At 38.1% G+C, this 24218-nt stretch overlaps 2 protein-coding genes across 2 annotated transcripts in view; both read right to left on the bottom strand.

The window, feature by feature from the left end:
• The window catches only part of ADGB (androglobin), a 109650-nt gene extending 108690 nt beyond the window's left edge, over positions 1-960 (bottom strand). Inside the window, exon 1 of the mRNA XM_088141781.1 lies at positions 806-960. Coding sequence (XP_087997907.1) covers positions 806-879 — 74 coding nt within the window. The 5' untranslated portion in view covers positions 880-960. The remainder of the gene's footprint in view (positions 1-805) is intronic.
• Positions 961-3154: 2194 nt separating this feature from the next.
• RAB32 (RAB32, member RAS oncogene family) lies at positions 3155-23975 on the bottom strand. Its single transcript, XM_007436003.4, has 3 exons — positions 23473-23975; positions 9714-9997; positions 3155-7617 (listed from the first exon to the last, which is right to left on the bottom strand). Exons 1-3 carry the CDS (start codon positions 23699-23701, stop codon positions 7468-7470), a joined length of 663 nt encoding a protein of 220 aa, XP_007436065.1. The 5' UTR covers positions 23702-23975; the 3' UTR covers positions 3155-7467.
• Between the last annotated feature and the right edge of the window lie 243 nt (positions 23976-24218).

Genomic DNA, 24218 nt, shown 5'->3' with positions numbered 1-24218 from the left:
TATTTATTTTTCTGTTCTGGCTAAATAAATAAATAAAAAGGAAACTAGGAAAAGATGCGGCAGCATCCCAGCTTTCCTTGTGCCAGCTGGAGGACTGTAAAAATGATGTGGGAACAAAAGATCCAGCTACATAATTCTTGTTGTGCAAACCTGATCATAATGTAATACAGCATCTCCCCTGGAAGCTACATTCCTTGTCCAAACTTGCCTTCACCTCCATGCACTGTCTCTCAAGCTGATTAGGAGTAAGTATAGTGTTTAACAGGTCTGAATATCTTAGAAAAGGAACACCTCAGATGGGCAGGTGATTTCTCCATCAGAGTCTATTCCAATGCCCATGCGATGTATAACTCCAAAATGAGGATCTTAAAAAGCAGCCGTTTATCATGTCCCTTCTCTAAAGAGCTCATGGCAACGGACAAGGTTTTTTATTTTAACAATATATATTGCCCCAATCCATACAGACTCTGGGCACCGTTTGTGCTGTTTTCTCCTCACATCTATCAATCAATCAGTCAATCAATCAATCACAGAAGAACTCTAGGCAACCTGCAAAGAGAAAATAGCGATTTAAAACAACCTAAACGTAAGCCAAGCATGTTCAGACATACTCGTCACTCTTATTATTCCACACGATCCGGGAGTGACTGAAAACCCAATTTATTTCAAAGGGAGGAACCACCGCTGGGGGTATTCCAAGGAACGGGAGGGAGAGTCGACGATTTCCCCCCGGGTTACACCCGGCTCGTTTTGCTCGGGGAAAGCAGGCAGAGAGGAAAGAAGAAAGCGAAAGGGCGGGTCTTACTCTTTAGCGGGCAGATTTGCCTGGAGAACATTGTTGGGTTTCACCGCCTCCTTCTTTTTCCCGAACTTCGACATGGCTGGATCCTTGGCCGAGTTCGTCTCACTCAGGCGGTTGCCTCAGCGTCCGCTTGGTTGCTAAGAGATGCCCTCAGCCGGCCTGGGCCCTAGACAGGAAGAGAGAAAAGTGGCACGAGACACCACCTTCCGGCAAGTAGAGTTACAAAGATAAACTCTCTCTCTCTCTCTCTCTCTACATAGAGGTAGAAATATAGACACTCTCGGTCTCAAAACAGAGGTAAATATAGTCTCTTCCTCTCTCTCAGCCTGTCTCTCAGGTTCCTAAACTTTTTGCCGTCACACCTCCCTTTAGTATAATCTTAATATACACACCTCCCCTAAAAGCCAAACACCAAAATGAGCACATATGAACAATGAAAACAATACAATTTAACTTTGGGAAAGGTAGATTGTACATATTGTAAGAATGTACTAAAAGATTCTTCCAAGGGAGATAGGCCTCACAGTTTGGGAAACCATGCTTTAAATAGAGATAGAAATATAGTGTCTGTTTGTCACACACACACACACACATCGAATTCCAGGCTGCGGCCTTGCCCCGGGAGTTGAAAAACTTTCCGGAATAAAACATTGGCAATGCAACTCGGTGTAGGTGTCAAGAAAACTATCTGGACGTGTCCACGAAGTCAGCAGAAGTAGAACTCGACTCTACCTGAAGCAGAGTGCATCGCTCTGCGCTGTAACCACTTCCAAAGCGAAGTAGAAGATGGAATGAGACCACACTGCTTCCAAAGCGATTGTGACACACTTCGCCTAACGTCTGTTCGGTTTGTCAGCGCTTACCTCTTAATCGAGGGATGAAAATGCAGATGTGCGTTTGTGAATAGAGTACAGTAAGCTTAGGGTGTCTTGCACCCACCTGAGGCTCGTGGGGAACAATGAATGAAGTTTAATCTGATAAAGGTCCCTTTTAAGGCATGCTATTGTGGGATACATTTTGCTGTTTTTAAGAAAATAAAGCAGAACCACTGGAGAAAGTAGGAGCCCTGTAGAAAAATTAGTAGAAGATAATCTCCCAACAAAATTAATGGAAAATGGACATAAGGGAGACAATGTGGAATTTATTTGGAATAAAGTAAAAAGAATTATCTTGCAGAATGTCACAGAAATATCTGGAGTTATATTAATGGGAAATATAAACAAAGATATTTGGTGAAATGATGAAGTGAAAAGAGGCTATGCCTGAGGAAAAAATTCCTATAAAGGAATTACTGCAAAGAAAAAAAAAAAAAGTTGCTCTGCAGAAATTTAAGGAAAGACTGGACCATCAACTGTTGAGAATCCTGTATTGGTATTCTGTATTGAAGATCTTGTATTCAGCATAGAGCTGGACTTGAATATACTCATCAGCTCACAAGTCTAAATAACATCCTCTTTGTGGGTGGATCTACCATTTAAACCACCTTATTTTATTTTTACTTTTTTTTAAAGGGACAAATACAAGGGTTTAAGGCAACCATTTCATCCCTTACTTCACTCCCAGAATGATTAACTGTTCCACCCACTCTTTAAGTGCAGTCCCTTACATACTGCACAAAGCTTTGGTGTGATCCTCGAGTTGACAGACATTGTGCATTCCTGCAGTAGCTGATCTTGAAGATCTAATTCTGCTTTTCCATAGGGTCCTATCCCCTTTGCTTTGAAGCGAATGCCGAAAGCAGCATAGAATATGGAACCTATGGTGAGTGTTCCCTGAAATAGCCCTGTTCATTAATGGAGTGAATTTACTCGGAAAAGAAAGACATATTTCTATTAAAACAGTGATAACTATGTAAAAATATTGTATCATCCTATTGATTTTCCTGTATAATGTAATAATTATATATTCCTATATATAACTTCCTATTATGTCCACAGTATGGGAAATACATTGTTCAGCATCAGTATTTTGGTTCTGAATAGCCATGACCAGGAAAGGAAATTATTCAGAAACTGAGCCCTAATGAGAGATGTGATGCCTAGGAAAGATTCAGCATGCATGCAGTAGGAGATATAATGCAGGAAATATAGCTAGGGTGGCAAAACTCAACTTTTATAATTGTTGTTTCTAGTCACTCATCTATGTAATTTAGAGAAAAGTATCTTTTTAATAGCAAACCACTTGCAAGTCATATAACTATTTGAGCATCCCCAAGTATAACTTTGGTACAATCTTGTATACACACTTGTAATTTAATTCAAACTGAACTCCATGGCCTTACTTCTGAGTAGACTGGCGTAGACTTGTTAAAACATAAATGGAGACGACAAACCAAGGGAAGATGGGGTAAATTTGTATTGTATCTATGTGAGGACTAATAATCAGAAAGCAAATTCTTCACAGAAAAACACAACTATTCCTCCATGGAGAATTAACCCAAATGACGTGCAAACCCCTGACATGCATATACATATATGTGTAATATTCTGTTTTTTGCATCTTGCCACACAGTAGAAATTCTGAAAAGAAACCACAATCAGCACCAAGTGATAATTCTGAAAATTGTGATTGTATTATTTGTTAAATTTCTATATGCCTTTTTCCCAGAAACTCAAGGTATTTTGCATGGGAATCTCCCTTCATTTTACCCTCACAACAGTCCCATTAAGTAGGTTATGTTAATTGAAAATGACTGGACCAAAGACACACAGTGAGTTCTGATAATTGAGGGTGAACTTAAACTTAGCCTCCCCACTTGAGTTTCCTATTACTTTATTGCTACGCATTGCTTACATCTTAACTGTAGCTTTTGCAGGATTATTTTAAGAATGCTGCTTAGGAATTAGTTCCTCCAAGTTTAATAATACAGGTAGTCCCCGGGTTAAGAATGCCTGGTTTAAGGATGACCCATAGTTAAGAATGGAGCCTACTCTAGCAAAATTTGAGTTAAATACATGATTCAAGTTAAATACACAATAGTTTGAGTTAATTACACAATACTACTTATACAGTATTATACAATAATACTATTCCAGCATACATACAAATTCAATTTAAGGACAGACTTTAGGAACGGAACTTGTTCTTAAACTGGGGACTACCTGTAATTGCTCTCAAGCCAGTGTCATAAGATTATCTAGACTTGAACTAGATCTTCTCCTGCTGGACTATTTTCTTCACTTTTTCCAGAAGTGTTTTATGTGAATGAAGTACTAGTACTATCTTTTTAACAATGTGATGTATGGCTCAACCTTATAAACACTGAGTTGGTAATAAAGAACACCATGGCATTTTTTGAAAAAAATGTCAGTATACCATAACTTTGTAGTTAAGATCTTAAATACAAAAATATGTTTCACTGAACTCATTAGTCTCTCAAAACCTGATGCCTATCATGTGTATTGCACTCTTGTTCTCATTATCTACTGATAGTAAAATATATCCGTAAGGGAACAGGTGGAAGACTGGTTAAGGTCACATACCTCTTTCAATCAACATTGATTTGGGACAGCAGAGGAATGGTTTTAGTGTTTCACAAATTATTTGCCTCCAACAAAAGTATATCTTCAACTTTTGGGATCTGTATTTTTTTATTCCCCTTTCAATCCCTCACCCAGTACAGGTAATATGATTTACAGCTTGAAGCACAATAAATGAGGGTTTACGATGGCCCTGAAAGGACTGTAGCTGTCAATAACTTGAACTAGTATAAATAGTCTTTTGGCATATTAGACTAACTCATTTATTATGGCAAAAACTTCTATGGACTACAGTACACTTCCATCAGATGCACACATTTTTATAGTATTCTTTAAGGTGTTACAAGAATTTGTCATTTTTGTTGGCATAGACTAGCGTAGCTATCCCTCTGGAAAACTGTACTACTTACCTTATTCTGTTAGTTGTAAGGAATGGTAAGAAGTTGCACAGAATGTTAAAGGGTCCTCCCACCCCCCAGTAGAAATGTGAAAATCTCTGGCTTTTAAGCTTAAGCATTACCAACATAGACAAAGATGCTAGTCAAATTAAGTTCAACTCTAGCTATTGTAACATTTTTCACATGAAGAGATTTGTCTATCAGTGTAGGCCATGAGGACCATCTTTATCATACTTGTCTGAAAACATAACATGTCTTCTGTAGCAATTTTCTCACTGAGAACATATCTCAAGAGTTCTCATAGAAAGGTATTTTGGATAATTAAATACTCCCTCAAATGACTGAATATGACTTAATAATCTTTTTATTACTGAGAGAATAGCTACTTTGCTGTCCATTTGGTGCATTTCAAATGAATATGAGATGTTAAGTTACATAATTTAAACACATAAATGACATATGTTCACTGTTTGCTAATGTAATATGCTGCCAACTGTACTTGTTTTGTATAAAAGTATTAAAATGTTCAGGACTAAGACCTAATTTTGAGATATCTTATATCATCTTTGGGAAGATGATATAAATGGGGAAACGATCCCATTGACCCCAGTGTTTGAACATTGGGGTCAAACATCATCTCCCCTTCTAAAATTCTTATTATATTTATCTCTTCAGTCATGGACTTATTAAACTTCAAAATGCAAAGATAAATTGTTCAGCACTTCAGCCAATAATTCCAGAGTTCTCAGAATATACTGAATCAACAATTCAGATACATAGTGTAAGGCAAATTTGTTACTTGCTAGAGTTTGAAGAAGGAAATATGAAACTGTAACTGAAAACAAAAAATCTGGTTTTAAAAATGGTGTGAAGTTATTCAAGCAAAGCAATAGATTTCCATATTAGGAAAAGAAGGTATAATACTTTCTCACTGAAGAAGATCTGAAGTGAAGGACACAAAACTTTATTATCTTAATGTAAACTAGACAAGTATTAGCAAGTGTTATAAATCTCTTATTCACCATTACCTGAGTACAGATCTTTTCTGTCCTGAGAGTTATACTTAAAGTAGCATCTTGAAAGTCTGGTGAAAGTCACTCTCTATACAGTTACTGTATTTGGGTTTCAGGAACAAAGATTGAGATAAATGAACATGTATTTTTCCAAACCAGTTGTACTAAAGGCTTTTAGAGCTTTTTGTAGTTTTATGGTCTCCGTATTTATTTTTCTGTATAAAGCATATTGGCTTTGTTTAAAAAAAGATTTGTTCATTTTAGAATTTGAACTTAATGTTTGAGAACATTCAGCATTTAAGTAGAAAAATACAGGAATCATAGAACATTTTGACAAATCAAGATTTAAAACATAGCTGACTTCATATAAATTTCTACAAAGCTAGCACAGGCCTAGAATATAAGACTTTCAACCTGAGACATGTTGTTTGTATTCTTCTGTTTTGTACAAGTAACAATGTACTTGACACTATCTTATAAAAATCTAAGTCTTTTTTTATTATATAGCTTGCATTAATATTAAATACAGCATAAGAATCACAAAAATCCAGGTATCACCCAGTCTAAGTATGAAGAATGTTAGTCCAAAAGTACTTTACAATTTGCAGCAGCTGACAGGTTACATTTCACTGGCGTAATATACAGAAAACAGAATTGAACCCACAGATTTAAATATTAACATGCAATTGGTGAAAGCATTTCTTAGAAGTCTTTTCTCCAAACATTCACAGATACCATCACAAATGACAATGAACACTTCTTAGGACTCAAGTGTATATTTTACATTTGCAAATTATTCTTGTGCATGAAAGTATGCCCCCCTTATCAATTCTTAATCCCATATGTTAAATAGTTGAGTTGCAATAAAAATAGCCTGCTTTTAAAAAGACTATTTGTAAGTTAAATCATCTCTGATTTAAGAGACAGTTTTCTGTTAAAGAATGATCTCATAAAAATAAAGCTTAAACATTATTCATTTTCAGCCCAGGCATCATGAAATCTTTTTGAAAAAGCTGTCCTTGTACAGTAAGAAATAACTTATTTTTCAAGTTTAATTGTACATAGTATTAGTTAACATATGAAAGTGTACCAGAGAAAGCCTCTTCCAAAACAGTCAGAAATGAATTGCTATTCATTTATTTGACGGATAGCACAAATATATTCTTAATTCTTTCACACTAGCTGACTATCCTTATATTCCAAGCATTAGATTCTTAACATACTTTAAGGCACATTATAAATGAGGAATCCCTGCTCAGTCTTGCCTCAGAATTAAAGGGTTTATTGGCTGTCAAGCACCCAAAAAGGCTTTTGTTTCAGAGTCCTAGTTTTGAATAGGAGACAGGCAATATTAGAGCAAGGTGGTAAAGGAATTTTATGTATATTTAAAAAAATAAGGAAATGTGTAGTCCTTATCAAAATGAATAATTCTATCTGAACTGCCTTTCCTATTCTAGTTCTGAAACTACACTATGTTAACCAGGAATTGAAGCTAAGTTTTCATCTAGATTCTCTCCTTGGCCATTTCTCATTGGATAAATACCACCTGTTTTGGAAGGGATGCCAGCTTGTGACTATACTAAATAGCTTACAAACAAGGACATAGTATAAATGTAACTCTTAAGTCCTATTCGATTAAAAAAAATGTAAACACCTTGGAATGTGAAGAACTTAATACCCCACAAGGATAGTTTTGATGAAGCACCACAGCAGCTGTCCAACATGAGGAAGACGAACATTCTGCTCTCATTGTGTATTGATGCAAGACAACGTGTCTAACAGCACTGGGATTTACTTTCTGCTTTTAGAGGATTCAGGTCCAGTTTTAATTTATCAACATCGTTCTCTTCATTTGGAAAGGCTTTCAGGTTGGCAAGGATGTTTTCCACCAAGAACCGAGCAGCTTCATCAATGTTGATGTTATCCTAAGGAGACCATGAGACAAATTAATGCTTTCCTGGCCACAAGGATCAAGGTGGTCCAAAATGCTTCAGCATAAATACTGTATCTAGATCTCTGCTTTTAGAAAGGATTTTGGAACTAGTTTACTAAAAAAGCATTTCACTGTCCTTAGAACTTTCATTTTTTCACATTATAGCTGATCTTTGGATGGGTGCAACAAATTACAGTTGGGAGAAAAACTGAATTTATGTTTTCAACATACTATATGTATTTGCATAGCATACTTTTTAGATCTTCATTGCATGAGCCCTGCCAGACAGGCACTAAACAATGTATAAGATCCATAAGTTGGTCTACTTGTGATCACTTTGAACTGAGAGAAACAATCAGACCTGCTGGGCTGTTTGTTTCTTGATTTGCCAGGGTAAAAGGGCAAGATATTCATCCTGACCTGCATAACTGTATGTAAGAAGCTGGGACAGAATAAACTTGCCTATTTGGATATGAATGCACAATGCATTAATGAGTCCAAATCTGGATGCACCCTTTTCAATAAAAAAGCAACATGAGACTTCAAGCATGCTCTGTCCTAGTTAGTCAGCAAGTTGTGGTTGGATGAAGTAAAAATACAGTCATTCCAAAACAGATTACATAAATTTTCTTCACTTGGTAAACTAGAGTTTAAGGCCACATTCAGTCAATATACAGAGTCATAATATACATGGTTTATTAAATCAATCAATCAATCAATCACAATAGTCTGGATCCATACAACATACTAACCAATAATACAGAGTTAACAAACACAAGTGCTATGTTCATACAACCCGCTAAATCACAAAACTATGTTATTGCTTACCAGGTTATGAGAACATAACCTAAAATAAAACCCTTCATTATGCTCAGGATGCGCTTAGCCATTGAACTTTACAAGTTTTTCTCAAGAACAGGCCAGCAGAGAGAACGTTTAGATTTTAACCAAATGTCAAGTGCTCCAACTTTGAATTTACACTTTACTTGCTTATCATAAGTAACAGATTCTCAAGTAGCTATTTAAATGCTTGTTCAGAGCAAGGAACTGTGGCTACCATTTTCTTTTTATAGTCCATATGCATCTGAGCTTCCAGGCTGTGTGCCCCTTTATTAAAAGGGCAACCTGATTTTGAGTTTTCTCCTGCTTGAGTTTCTTGTCTGCTTTCTTCTCATGAGCTTCAAACATACAAAAATTAAGGACAGGATCATTTGTGTGCACTATATAAGAACTAAATGAATGAATGTAAAGTTAAAATATGACTTGAAGGGATTAGTTTGCTATGTTCAGCAGCTGGCAAGAGTTTCCTTTGTATGCATGCCAAGCAACATTAAATAAATATAGGCAAATAACGAATCATTTGAGTTGGCATCATTTTAAAACCACTTGTTAAAGATTTTATCCAACTATTCTGACAAATTTGAGGAAAAGAAACAGGCATCATACCAGGGTGTATCAAACAGTTAATTATCTATTTTCTTTGCTGATGTTATAGATCTTATGTAGAATTTATTTCTCTTTCATGTTTAGCTATCTAGTTATAAAAGTGGAGGATGGAAAACATAGAATTCCACAAGATCATCATCATTTTAAGTTTACATACTGGATCAAAACTGATAAACTAATATTGCTACTTATGTACAGCTAGATAATAATTTGTGAACATTGGGGCTTTTATATCATCAAAAACATGTAGATTTTAAAAAGAATGGGGGGAAGGGCTGACACCACTAAAAAGCAATGTAGCTGTGTATGATTTCAGCTCTTTTTTCATCCTTTTGCTGGAAAAAAGAGGAGAGACCCTGGCATTATCAAATTACTTATCTCTTTAATGGAGTATAAAGCAATGTTCACTAGGTGTTACACAGCAGAAAGGTGCCTAGCAATCCATCTGCCCAAACCATTTTAATTTCCTTCATTAAAGTTCCTCTCGCTTCTTTGAGATCAATGTAACCAATATATGTAGAAAACCAGAAAGCGACAAATTGGGGAAGACTAAATTAAGAGGACCAAATTGCAAGGTCAAGCTAGGCCAGCAGGCCAATTCTCTTGAACACAGACAAGTCCTTCCTTTAGGAATAGTCTTACCTTAGCAGAAGTTTCAAACCATCCAGCAAAGCCTCCCTCTTTGCAGAACTGATTCATCTGAGAAGGAGAAGGATTTTGGCTACTTTCTTTCTTCTGGTCACATTTATTGGCAAGAAGAATGGCAGGAATTGGGGTGCCATTGGGGAGCAGTACTTTACTGTCCAAGTCATGTTTCCACTTGGAAACTGCCTCAAATGTTGATCCTCTGGTGACATCAAAGACTACAAAAGCTCCTACAGCTTCTTTATAGTACACTCTGGTCATATTTCCAAAGCGTTCTTGACCTGAAAGATAAATGGACAAGCATTATGGAAAACAGTATTAAATATTGTTTCCTTAAAGAGGCTGAAGGAGAATCCTGGATATTGGATAGAATATTGGAAATAAATTGTAATCAAAATGCTTGGAGAAGTGGAAGACAGTTAATCAGTGTTTTCCTAAATAAATATAGCAAACAAAGTGAACTCTATGCCTTACTTCTGTACTAGAAATTAAGAATGAATGGTAGGTAAAATAGTTGGGTAGATGTTTATCAGTTCAAAACTCAAGAAAGATTTTGTTCACATTTAAGGACTGAGAAAAGAATAGAAAATAATTTGTTCTGTCTAAATGTGAGTGCATAATCCTAGACATGATGTACATAGCCATGCAAAGGTAGAGATATACATAGAAAAAAATAATTGATATGGGTGATAGGAAACCCATTCTAGAACCAAGCAGAATTTAGAAAATCCCTTGGCTGTCCTAAAATTGATTCCATTTAAAATCTGTCTTCAACTTAACAATAACATAACTGTCCATGGAAAAATTAGATATGAATAAATCCACACAAATATAATCACTCATGACAGAAGGTCCGTGGCTGAATATAATTTTAATTATGTACTCATGACCTTCATGCAATAGTTCATAACAAGAGTTGGAGTGCTTGAGTTAACAACCAGATATTAACCAAGCAATAGAACTGTTGAAACTCAGTAAATGACCAGAGGAAGTGAATGTACAGTGGGGCAAAAAAGTATTTAGTCAGCCACCAATTGTGCAAGTTCTCCCACTTAAAAAGATGAGAGAGGCCTGTAATTTTCATTCAATAGGTATACCTCAACTATGAGAGACAAAATGAGAAAAAAAATTCCAGAAAATCACATTGTCTGATTTTTAAAGAATTTATTTGCAAATCATGGTGGAAAATAAGTATTTGGTCACCTACAAACAAGCAAGATATCTGGCTCTCACAGACCTGTAACTACTTCTTTAAGAGGCTCCTCTGTCCACCACTCGTTACCTGTAGTAATGGCACCTGTTTGACCTTGTTATCAGTATAAAAGACACCTGTCCACAACCTCAAACAATCACACTTCAAACTTCACTATGGCCAGGACCAAAGAGCTGTCAAAGGACACCAGAAACAAAATTGTAGACCTGCACCAGGCTGGGAAGACTGAATCTGCAATAGGCAAGCAGCTTGGTGTGAAGAAATCAACTGTGGGAGCAATAATTAGAAAATGGAAGACATACAAGACCACTGATAATCTCCCTTGATCTGGGGCTCCATGCAAGATCTCACCCCGTGGGGTCAAGATGATCACAAGAACGGTGAGCAAAAATCCCAGAACCACACAGGGGGACCTAGTGAATGACCTGCAGAGAGCTGGGACCAAAGTAATAAAGGCTACCATCAGTAACACACTATGCCGCCAGGGACTCAAATCCTGCAGTGCCAGACGTGTCCCCCTGCTTAAGCCAATACATGTCTGGGCCCATCTGAAGTTTGCTAGAGAGCATTTGGATGATCCAGAAGAGGATGGGAGAATGTCATATGGTCAGATGAAACCAAAGTAGAATGTTTTGGTATAAACTCAACTCGTTGTGTTTGGAGGAGAGAGAATGCTGAGTTGCATCCAAAGAACACCATACCTACTGTGAAGCATGGGGGTGGAAACATCATGCTTTGGGGCTGTTTTTCTGCAAAGGGACCAGGGCGACTGATCCGTGTAAAGGAAAGAATGAATGGGGCCATGTATCGTGAGATTTTGAGTGAACACCTCCTTCCATCAGCAAGGGCATTGAAGATGAAACGTGGCTGGGTCTTTCAGCATGACAATGATCCCAAACACACCGCCCGGGCAACGAAGGAGTGGCTTCGTAAGAAGCATTTCAAGGTCCTGGAGTGGCCTAGCCAGTCTCCAGATCTCAACCCCATGGAAAACCTTTGGAGGGAGTTGAAAGTCCATGTTGCCCAGCGACAGCCCCAAAACATCACTGCTCTAGAGGAGATCTGCATGGAGGAATGGGCCAAAATACCAGCAACAGTGTGTGAAAACCTTGTGAAGACTTACAGAAAACGTTTGACCTCTGTTATTGCCAACAAAGGATATATAACAAAGTATTGAGATGAACTTTTGATATTGACCAAATACTTATTTTCCACCATGATTTGCAAATAAATTCTTTAAAAATCAGACAATGTGATTTTCTGGATTTTTTCCCCCCATTTTGTCTCTCATAGTTGAGGTATACCTATGATGACAATTACAGGCCTCTCTCATCTTTTTAAGTGGGAGAACTTGCACAATTGGTGGCTGACTAAATACTTTTTTGCCCCACTGTATATGTTGCAGTACTGAAGGTCAGATACTTGTCAAACCAGATATTTAAGTGTTCAGTATCATGTGTAGCAATATAAGTAAAGGAAATCATATAAGTCCTTCACGTTTCCAGATAAATAAGGAAATAATAGTTCTTCTTGTGTCCATTAATTGCCTCTAAGACTTTTTTTCCAGAACCCAAAATAATTGGATTAATTCAACTCTGGGCCTTCATTAGTATTAGCTTGTGATTGGGTTAGCAAATTGTGACATAAATTGAGGATGTGTTATATTCCTTATAACAGCAATAATAATAACAGTGATAGTATTTGAATACCTATGGGGATATAGGTCTGGCATCTGGGTTTGTAAGCTCAGCTTTATAATAACAGATATTCTATAATGAACTCAGTCTCCAGCTTCTGCTGAAATAGAAAGTATCATCTCTGGTCACAAATGCCTCAGTTGACTACATAATACAAATGAATCACCACACAAAGATCTAGCCATAAAGGCAGTAATTAAAAATCTCCCTCTATTAGAATTTTAAGATGTTGATCTCCCTCTACTAGAATTTAAAACAAGCTATCACAAAGAGAGTAAGGTAAATATTTGATTTAATGGACTTCAGTTTAGCAGACTGTGGATTTAATAGATAAAATCTTCTGGAGTATTGTTCACATTTCAGTAAATAATGGAATTTGCCCCAAACAATAGACAAAAATCATTCTTTGGTAAACAAGTCCGGACAATGTTTCCCTCCTTCCAAAGGCAGTATTCACTATCTAAATTACCCCTCTTTCTTTAAAATACATTGAATTAGAAAAAAAGAAAAACCAGCACCTCCCCTGACTGAAATATAAAATATTTTGGGTCACCACTATCAACCCCTGCAGTTTATGAGAGTTATAATTATTATGATCAGTAAAGTATATTTCCCCATGTGTGAGTGTATTTGGAAGCTTGAAAAAGCCCATTTGCCATTTAATGGACATTTGGTTTTTAATAGACAACTTTCTCTCCCATTAGTCTGTTTAACTGAGAGTTGCAATATATAATATAAAGATCCAGCAATTGTGAAACAAACTCAGTGAATAAGGTTTCAGTGCCTAAACAACCACAGTGGAAACCTATGCAAGACTGAGAAAGCAATCACGGGCTGAAATTAAGAGACTGTTTAGGCAAAAGGCAAATCTAGACTTGTAAAATACCTCCACATAAACTATCTCTTAACCATAATTCAGTGAAAGTAGAGGTACAGATATAAGCATAAAATCGAGGAAGAGTATGCAGTTGTTATTACAACTTATTCCTTCCTGGACAAATACTGGAACGTTTTCTTTGTTCTGTCCTGTTGAGAAACCTAATCACAGAAACAAACCTGAAAAAACCCATGACTTATTCCTCCCTTTAATGATTAGTAGGTTGCCACCAGATGATAAAAGAATCTTAAAAGGAAATCTAAAAAAAAAACAGTGGCAATCACTGCCAAGCTACGTGGTGCTGCAGGGATCGGCCAGTACATACAATTGGATGGCTTAACGAAGGTTTATAAACTATAGTAAACATGTTGTCTGAATTCATTTAATGATTCTCATAATCATATTTACTCACTTGTCTGCTTTTTGTTCCCTTTCCTGAAAATATGTCCAGTTCTAGGTTTTTGGCATGATGCCCTAGGCACTGTGCAAATAATTTAATAATATGTTGTTGTTGAAGGCTTTCACAGCCAGCATACAATGGCTGGTGTGGGTCTTCCGGGGTGTGTGGCCGTGGTCTTGAAGTTTTGTTTCCTAACGTTTCGCCAGCACCTGTGACCGGCATCTTCAGAGTGCAGGAGCACAGACAGGAGCAGTTCTCTCTGTGCCCAGGGTGAAGTGACCCTTCTGTGGGTATTTATAGAGATCTGGGGGGGGAGGGGTGTGTGTGGGTGGGGTTGGGTTACTGAGTGGCTGCTTGTTTTGGTGTCAGAATCTGTGTGTATCTTCCTGGGGATTAGGCAGGGTTTTTTCTTCTATTGAATTGTTAACGAGGGGCTGCTGGGGGTGATTAGCAAGTTCATTGTGTGAAGTGTTCACATGTCCTGGTGGTTGAGCTGAGTTCATTGACCTTTTGCAGGCTGTATTTTTCAGGATTGGTAGCCAGGTTTTGTTGATTTTTAGACTCTCCTCTTTTTTATTGAAACTGTGCTGGTGTTTGTGAATCTCAATGGCTTCCCGGTATAGCCTGGTATAGTGGCTGTTGGTGTTGTCCAGTATCTCTGTGTTTTCAAATAGGATTTTGTGTCCAGTGTGCTTGAGAGCATGTTCAGCTACTGCAGATTTTTCTGGTTGCTGTAGTCTGCAGTGTCTTTCGTGTTCTTTTATCCTGGTATGGATGCTGCGTTTTGTGGTCCCGATGTATACTTGCCCGCAACTGCATGGTATGCGGTATACTCCTGCAGCGGTGAGGGGATCCCTTTTGTCTTAAGGATCCCCTCACCGCTGCAGGAGTATAATCCTGCCTAATCCCCAGGAAGATACACACAGATTCTGACACCAAAACAAGCAGCCACTCAGTAACCCAACCCCACCCAGAGCTCCTGTCTGTGCTCCTGCACTCTGAAGATGCCGGTCACAGGTGCTGGCGAAACGTTAGGAAACAAAACTTCAAGACCACGGCCACACAGCCCGGAAGACCCACACCAGCCAATTTAATAATAGCTTCGCCAGCTATCCCTGTGGTAGTGTCTTCTGTGCATGTACACAGAAGCCTGAAAGATCTTGAAGCAACTGCGCTCAACCTTCAAGCAGTTTCTTTGCTCCTTGTTGGCCGATATGTGCACAGTATTAATTTTGCCTCTTGCACATCTATGCACTGGTGTCAATATCCAGAGACAGGTCAATTCTGCACTTGACATTTGAGTGGCTTCACATCTCCCTTCTTCATAAACAGCATTTATATTTGTAGCAACAATAGCAGTAATGTACATGAACTTTAAGAACACTCATGCATGCTCCTGAAACATTGACAGAATACCACTGACAATGCATTATTTTTTTCTTTCACTTTGTAAGAGACTGTAAGCTACTTGGTTCTGTTGAACCATAATTAATGAAATTGCAGAATTGCTGCTCGCAGCTGAACAAGTCTGAAAAAAGCAGTTTTGCAAACCTGGAAAAGGACAGGGCAGCTTTAACAATTCCAAAGGGATGATTTGTACATGTTCCTGTCTGTTCAAAAGCACATTTTTCAAATGATTTGCTTTTCTCCATCTGTTCTTTGAAAGTTTGCCTTGAAAGCGGCGAAGACTGAAAACTGAACTTAAACATCTCTACACAATATTGTGTGATATTTTACAACTCATGGTGAAGAAGTACTCTCATTATTCTGCTTCATAATAAAGTAGGATTTCCATAAAGTATTTGGTATCATAGGTTTAAAAATGTTAGCCTCTAAAGTGACAGCTTTGCCACAGCACTTTTTCTTTTTGCCTAATGAAATGTAAAAGGCCACTGAAGTTCCAAAGCAACAGGGAAAGGCAGGCTAGAACGGTTAGAGGAATGACCCAATTTATACCAGAGGCAGTTGCAACCTCTAGTGTGTGCTTCCTCTTAGTTCCTTTAAAGAGATTGAACAACTTTTTGCCCCATTCTAAAAGGAGTTTGCGTGTCTGCCTGTAACAGGAAAGAAAAGGGGGGGAAAAAAAAGAACGAATTTTCTGCATCAGACCTGTCACTTAATTGTTTGGTAAAGGAGCTTACACAAACATCAGCTTCTGCATTCAGTCCATCAGGAAATTGCACAAGAATGATGAAAAACCTTATTTTGGGATGCCTTTATATCAGTTGCAACGCCTTGCAAAGTTTCAAGGCGTTGAGTTCTCAGAATAAGTAATTTTTTCATAGTTTTTAGATGATGATAGTGCCAATGTTATAGTTCCTAAACTATGTTTGCTTGCAAAATTATCCCAGGATTCTCTGGAATTCTGGTTTATACCTGCAGCAGCTACATAATGCTAGAAATGGGTATGATTGTTTTAATCATACAGATTTGGATTTGCATACTCATGACAGATTTGCATTCACATTCTTATGTACTCTAAGATAACTGTTCAGAACTGAATAAAAAACATTAAGTAATTCTATGCCATGTCCTAATCTTCAGTATAAATCTATATATCACCAATGCAATTCAAAGCACTATTTTTAAAGCTTGGGACTGGGGCTTCTCAAGTATTGCCTTCTCCTGTATGAATCTTCCCAAGAACTGAATTCTTTTCTAAAAAAGAAAGGATAATAATTGAGGAAAGAAGTAGCCTTTTGCCATTGTGCTTATTTTCTTCCCAAAAGCTAGAGGTAATGTACACAATTAATTTCCTTTCATTTTATATTTACCACCTCTCTTACAGCCTAAATTTACCAGACAGCCATAGTAACCAAGTGGGGAGTTGTACCTAAGATTCCTCAAGCCTGTGTCTTATGTGCCTTCAAGTCAGTGTTGACTCCTGGCAACTGCCTGGACTAGTCCCTGCAGTTTTATTGGCAAGATTTCAGAAGTGGTTTGCCTTTGCCTGCTTCCTAGGGCTGAGAGAGAATGACTGTCCCAAAGTCACCCAGCTGGCTTTGTGCCTAAGGCGGGACTAGAACTCATGGTCTCCCAGTTTCTAGTTTGATGCCTTAACCACTACACCAAACTGGCTCTCTTCCTCAAGCTTACATTTGCCATTATTGCTGAACATTTGCCTGATCAATTCTATTTTGAATTCCAAGTAATCCTTTTATTTTCCCAGGCATTTGAGTTTTGTTTTATGGAGTGCCCAGAATTTACATTAAATTACTTTATTCTGTATGAGTCTGTCTTTTACACTGCAGTATTGATTATGCTCTTTTTTCCTTATTGTATATATGATCATCAATTCTCACAGTTTCTTCACAGATCTGAAAACAAGGTACATGCTTTATTATACAACTGAGAAAATAATGACAGGTGAACAGACAGAAGCATTGCACATCAAGGATTCATCTGCAGAGCTTCAATTTTTCAGTAACTACCAAATTTATAAGCATCTGAAACTGAAAAAACAGAAAAATTCTACCAAACAGCCAGTAACTATACTGATGTACTTGCAAATCTGAATGTATGATTATGAAAAAGGCAGGATTTTTGTAGAACAGGGTTTCCCAATTTGTTGCCAGAGGTACTGCACTAAAATTCCTAAAATCACGAGTTAAGATGAACTTTAGAAGAAGCCAAGATGAACAAGGCAGTTATAAAACAACTCAAGCTGGGAGATAAGTTTCCTGTCTGCTTCCAAACTCATTAAATCACATACCCTGCATATAGAGAAGCCCTTCCACAGGAGGAAGATTATAGTTTATTATTTATAGTTTTTTTTATAGTTTATTTTCCCGCATGTATAACTCACTTTTGAATATTGCTTTCTACTCATACATTTAAACTGAATATTTTTCTTTATTTCAAAATATTCAAATTTCTAGTACACTTGAAATGTACTAGAAAGTCATGGCCACCAACTTGACTTTTTAACCCCACTCCTCTCCATCTCGGGAAAAGGCCCCTGGTTGAATGCGACCTGTTTGATTCAGTTTTAATCTTTGTACTATAAATCCCCAAATGAGCAAAGGTTGATAACAAATCTACTAAATGGGTTGGTTACATGGCCTATTTGACTGGCTTTTATCCGTCATACTATCCAACAGTTGTTGGGGTTTTGTCTGGTCTGGAACCCAAGATTTAATTTTTAAATGCACATCTTTAATTTTTAAATGCACATTTTAAATGCACATTTTAAATACACATCGTTAAATGCACAACCCTACGTGGGGAAATGCATACATCTAGAACTATAAAACAAAATATAGAAGCAGTATTGTTCCTGAACATTTAATGATAGAAGCTGTGTACTGCCTCATATGGTTGGGTTGGAAAGAAAGCTTACGAGGTTGGTCTCCAAGCTGGCGGTTGCTGGAAGGAGAGAGAAGACACAAGATGATCAGCTTGTGATCAAGCTGATCATCTTGTGTCTTCTCTCTCCTTCCAGCAACCTTCACTAGACAATAAAGTGAAACATTTTTATTCAATGTCTTGCTTCCTTAGAAGCAATCTGAAAATGTGCTAAAATTAAGACAAGAGGGTTTCCATTCACAAGGGTTTTCTCATGTGATAGTGGAATGAGCAGTCATTTCCATATTCTACCATGACCTTCCACAAACATAAAACTAAAGCAACAAGCCGCAGGAACCCCTTCATGTGTCAAGTACTTCTAAGCCATGCGTCACTAGGGCCTTCTGTAGCACTCAGCCCCATTGGGACAGCGTCTCAAATACAATCTGATCTTGCAGAATCTACTAATGTAAGTTAAGCAGGCAAATTATTTGGACCAAGATCAAAAAAGCTACTTTAGACATACTTGGGCACTGGCAGGCCCCCAGAAATAGCTTCTCTCAACAGCTGACTCTCAAGTCATAACAAAGCTCTGGGTGCATAGAGCCCAACTGAACCGTGATTCCACTATAGAAAGGCAGACACATTTTATTTGAGTGTATGTATAGTCTTTCCAGGATGAAGCAAGGAGGAATGCCAGTAGTGCTTATAGCAAGAAATCTGATTAAAAGGTGTGATTCAACATGATTCATCTGCTTCCCAAGTAATTTTTCCAGTTTTTAAATGGGCAGAGAAGTAAACAAAGATGTATTAATTTACAGCCCACTGTAAATTTGGGGGGTGAGAGAAAGACAAGAGCATCATCACTAACTGGTTATGTCTACTAAATATATTAATAAAATGCGAGAATCTAGGCTTCTGTTAACTGAGCAAAAGAAAAAAGTCCCAGTTTGGATAATAAGAACTAGTGCATGTCCTTAATTTCAGTAGTTTTCCATCTGTATTCTTGGAACTGCAGTCTTAAATCAATCTTCTCCAAACAGTGTCCTTCAGACTCTATATTCCCTAGTTAGAATGGTCACTGAGTTTACTGGCCAAGGATTACAGGAAAGATTTAGAGAACACTAGGTTGGGGAATGCTGACATCCTTCCATAAAGATACAATCTACCTATTGCCCAGCCCTTTAACTCTTAGCTAGGGCTTCATTTTAACAGGGCTTTTTAAACAAATATTACTTTACTCTTTCCTTTTTATATTTAAATCGTACACCAACATTTTTCTCCAGAAGCTTTAAAATGGGAGTTACCGGATTTGGTCACATTAGCATTATTTGGCAGTGCTCTTCCACAATCATCTAAAAATATAGCCACTGGCAGAATCTCTATATTATACAAAACCATAATGTGGTTTGCTTGTCTTTGGCTTAGTACCATGTGTGAACCAAGTCTTGTGGTTTATAAAACTTTGGCTTAACCCTATAAACTCAGCCACTATGACTTCTACAAGCCATGATTAAAGCAAACTATGTTAGCATAGTATGTGAATCCAGTCACTGTATTGCCATATCATGGTCACTGTATAATTGTGTTCATGTTAACAACTTTCAGTGTCTGTTCCCTACTGTAGAACCAGCCTTAGAGTCAAAGCCTAACAATGTTTTCTCAGAAGTAATTCTCATCTGAGACAACCAAATATTGTGCTAGAATTCATTGCAACAAATATTCATGGGAAAACACGTGTCCTTCCCCAACCTTGGAGCAACATACAAATATTTCAATTAAGAGAGTCTGACTTATGCTGAACAATAATGTAATAAACTGATTCCCTTCATTTCTGCTTATATAGGCACTCAAGTTGGCTAACAAGAACAGGGTGATAAAGCTTACAGAAGGGCACTTTTCTGAGATCACAAGACAACCCCAGTCAGAATACATATAGGCTGTATACATCCAACACTCTTAACCAACCCAACTAAAAGCCTAGCAGATGAATTTGAGCAACATGTAATGGTTAATATGGGTTAACTTCAATTAAGGTTTGGGAGAGCTGTTTTCTGTTTGTTTTGTGGCAGGGTATTGTGTGATCCAGCCCATTAGGTTAATTCATGGCTCAATTGTGCAAATCCAGAAAATCATTTAATTAAGTAACCAGGTTAAATATGTTTCAGGAATGCAGCAGTACCAAACAAGCTCTCTCCCGAATCTGCCTGCTTTGCAGATTGAGGAATTCCCAATCCCAGTCTTCTCTCTCCTGCATAAATCTCCTTAGTTAACATGGCCAATAGCTATGATGGATTTATAGTCCATCCCAGCCAAAGGTTACCAGCAAGAAGTAATTAGGCAGAAGGCACAGGTCTCCTAAAGGAACAGTATTGCTGGTAAGCTTCATTGGCACATTGCCTGAATGTACCCAACACACTAATAATTCAGCTGTGTTGAAGTTTCAAAAAGATGCCATCGGTGAGGTTTGAAAAAGACTGGAGGACATTTCAGAAAACTCATTATAAAACCTGCTAAACCTGTTGTGGGTTGGCTACTCTGTAAAATGCAAGTAAACCACAGAAAACAATTCCAAATAAAACATCTGCTAACCACTGATTGAATAATTTCTTACATCTTTGGATAATTTCTTAAATCCTTACACACCCTAGGGGAAATTTTTGTACACACAGTCTCTACTCCCACTGCACATTTCTAAATAAGAAGCATCGCTCATGAATAGGTAAGGATGCTAACTGTTCCTTTCCCATACAGTTATGGCAGTACATAAATGGAGAACTAATGGGCCCTGTGGTTTTCTAGCCTGGAGGAAATAATTCTCTTTGACTCTGAATGCTAGGTGTAACCTCATTTTAACACTGACTTTGAGACTGTCTTTGAACTGCTGACTTCATGGCTAAAACAATATTTTTTTCCCTTTTATCTTCTCATCCCACTTTTTAACATCTTAACTAAAGAAAAATAGTGGAAATTTGCATGCCTCTTTGTGACATTTTTGTTCATCCTAAAAAGCTATGAACTGTAGTAAGAAATTTCCCCATTATTTGGGCAGAATTTTAAGTTATGAACAATTTCAGACTGTAAATAAAGCACACTGTAATTACATGTAGACACATGAATTGAATAAAAAGTCATTTTTCTAGTGCTTTTCATTATTTAGCATTTGCTTGTTGAACTAGAAGGCTTACATGCTATTATGTGATTTTGAGTTGTTTTAATAAACATATTGGCCTAATATGGATTAAAGAGGATTTAAGTCAACAGTCTCATCTTACTTGATTCCTATAATAGGAATATGTTGTCTGAATTGGCTGTTTAGTCAACCTCTTTCACTGGACAATCATTTTAATTTTTTTTTATGTTTCATAACTTCAAATCAGCTTTAAACAAACTTTATTTTTTTTCTAATATTTAACCATACTCTCCTATCTACTTCAAAGATTGACATTTCTATGTTCTAGCTGAAAATTTATTTTTCTTTGTACCCACATACTGCAATATTTACTTGAGATATAAAGACTGAAGACTGAACAGTTGTGGAGAATGACTATCACGTGCTCAAGTTGGAGTGTCACACCCTTTTAAAAAAGTTGCAGTTTGTGGTCATACATTTGGCTCATGAGGACATTCAGTATTGCTAACAGAATGCCACCTGTAAGTCCTGTAATACAGCTACTGTCTTTTTCATATATTACATACCTACAGACACCCAGAGTGATTTTTATTCACATGAATTAAAGTGATAGCTAAACTCCTAAATATATTTATGTGGCAATTGCTAGCATTCTAATTGTCTTGAAGCTGAAATATGAACAGAAGAAGGGGGATAGCTAGATCTTGGGGAAGCTGTAAATTTAATATGTCACTATTGCTCACCTATTTACATTGCTTGCAAAATCTGAAGCCATCTCAATCTTCAAAATTCCTTTGTATTTACTTTATCCAACTAGGAAAGGGGATTAATCTTTTTTTAAAGCACAGATTTTAATACTCTCAGTTTAGCCACTCCATGCATCTCCATGTAGAAGCTTATGCCTTTTATAAAATGTGTTAGTCTGAAAAGGCGCTACCAGACTAATATCTAGCTGTAATCATTGTCACTCAAGCATAGGCCCTAAAAAAAAATCTAGTTACACCCAGTTTCAAGGCCAAGGTTCAGGTCTAGAATGCATCTTGCATTCAGCTGCTCTGTAGAATGGTTTAAAGGCAGAACTGGATAGATATCTAAATAGAGAAAAGAGGAAAGTATTTTCATATGACTTATCCATAAGATCACACTTACAAAACAGAGCAATTCAGCAATATGAAACTTCATACCAAAGTTCTCTGCAATTTACCACTGCCAGAACTTTAAACAGCAATGAAAAAAACAAGCAGGAAAAAAATACCACAACTGGAGAGCAAATGCCATAAGTCCTCCAATTTCTTTTCAGATATTTACTATTTTCAGAGTGACCACCAGTAAAGCACACAGAGAAATCTCCTCAAGCTGTTCTTGAGACTATCTGGAAAATTATAGATGCAACACCAAAATGTGTGTGCTTCCCTACCCATGCCACAGCTGTCAGTATCAAACAGGTGAAGCTTTCCCATCATCAGCATGAAAAAAAGTTGTAATCTTCTGAAACTCTATCAAGCAGCTGCTAAGAAAACAGTTGGACACAACTGGGTGTGTTTAAAGCTGGAAATTTTAACAAAAGCCTTGAAACCTAATATCTGAACATATTTAAAATGTGCGTAAAGGCTCATTAACTTCTGGCATTTTTCCTGAATGAACATCCCTTCTACACAGAACAAAAGGAAGCGCATGAACCATGGAGGAAAACTCCCATGTATTTTGGTGTACGTCCATAGTGCAAATCTATATACGTATCAAAGCTACCAGTGAGTATATCCATAGGGCAAAACAGATATTGACTATTCCAAATTAGAACAAATATGACTCCCAGAATCCTTAAAAAGATATCCCCACTTCTCCTGGGAGCTCAGAATAGTACGATTCAACATAGCATATTTATTCTCCTATCATTCCCTTAAGCTATTTAAAGCTGAAACAGAGAGAAAAGAGAATGTTTTTAGAAACTTAGCAGGGATCTGAACTCGAGTCTTCCCAGTCCATTTCCAGAACTCAATCCAGTATGCCTCACTGTCTTTCTCTTACGGAAACCAGTTGCAGTTTACTGTCTGAAAACATGCAAGGGGACTTTCCCCTCCAGCTGAGGAAATTCAGTTCCCTTCCGGACTGACTGGCCATTCCGCAGCCCAGCTTCTCTTTGCCCTCTCACCTGCGATGTCCCAGAGCTGCAACCTGACCAGAGTCCTGGTGTCCCAGTTGAGGACTTTGAGAGCGAAATCCACCCCGATGGTCGCCCGGTAGTGCTGGGAGAACAGCTGGTGGACGTAGCGCTTGATGATACTGGTTTTGCCGACGCCCAGCTCCCCGATGACTAAAACCTTAAAGAGATGTTCCCGAGTCTCAGGTATGCCGCCGCCGCGCCTCTCTGCTCCAGCCATGCCGGCCTCGCGACTCGCCGGCCTCCACGCTCTCCGGCCCTGGAGCTGCGCTCGTGCGAAAACCCAGCCAGGCAGGAGCAAGAAGGGAAGCGGAGAGCGCTCCCTCGCGTGGCTACCACGGCTCCGGGAACTTTCTTTGTCCAATCCCGCTTCTTTGGCGGGAAGATACGCCCAGAGACCCCACAGGCACGGAGGAAAAGAAGGCGGGAACCCCTTGACTGGAGTCACAGGACACGGAAACCCGGCGAGTTATAAAACTTGTGAAAGGGGCGGAGGCAGCGCGCATGCGAGTGCAGCTGTTCGTTGTCCCTTAGCGGCGCTTCTTCTCTAGGGAGGAAACTTACGCAAAAAGTGCGTTTCGCTCGGCGGCTTTTATTTTGAAGGGGGAGGGGAGATCTGGGGTTTCTGCGCGGAGATACTTCTGAAAGCAGGAGAGAGGCGCGGTCGCCTCCCTCGGATGCCCTCTCGAGTCCTGCAGTAGGAAGGAGGGAGCGAAAGACCTTCGGCGAGGCGGATG

Source organism: Python bivittatus, unplaced genomic scaffold (assembly GCF_059951505.1).
Source record: "Python bivittatus isolate LINGU-HERP-01145 unplaced genomic scaffold, Pbiv_v1 ctg000020_np1212, whole genome shotgun sequence".
NCBI classification, from domain to species: domain Eukaryota; kingdom Metazoa; phylum Chordata; class Lepidosauria; order Squamata; family Pythonidae; genus Python; species Python bivittatus.
The sequence above is the reverse complement of the archived record's forward strand: the minus strand, read 5'-3'. Positions and strand labels throughout refer to the sequence as shown.

Bases quoted from the DNA above. Each gene is read 5' to 3' on its own strand.
- RAB32 (XM_007436003.4), bottom strand. From the start codon at position 23,701: ATGGCTGGAGCAGAGAGGCGCGGCGGCGGCATACCTGAGACTCGGGAA. The intron at 9,998-23,472 runs GTGAGAGGGCAA...TTTATCTTTCAG, and splicing joins GCAGCTCTGGGACATCGCAG to GTCAAGAACGCTTTGGAAAT. The intron at 7,618-9,713 runs GTAAGACTATTC...TGGTCTCCTTAG, and splicing joins GGTTTGAAACTTCTGCTAAG to GATAACATCAACATTGATGA.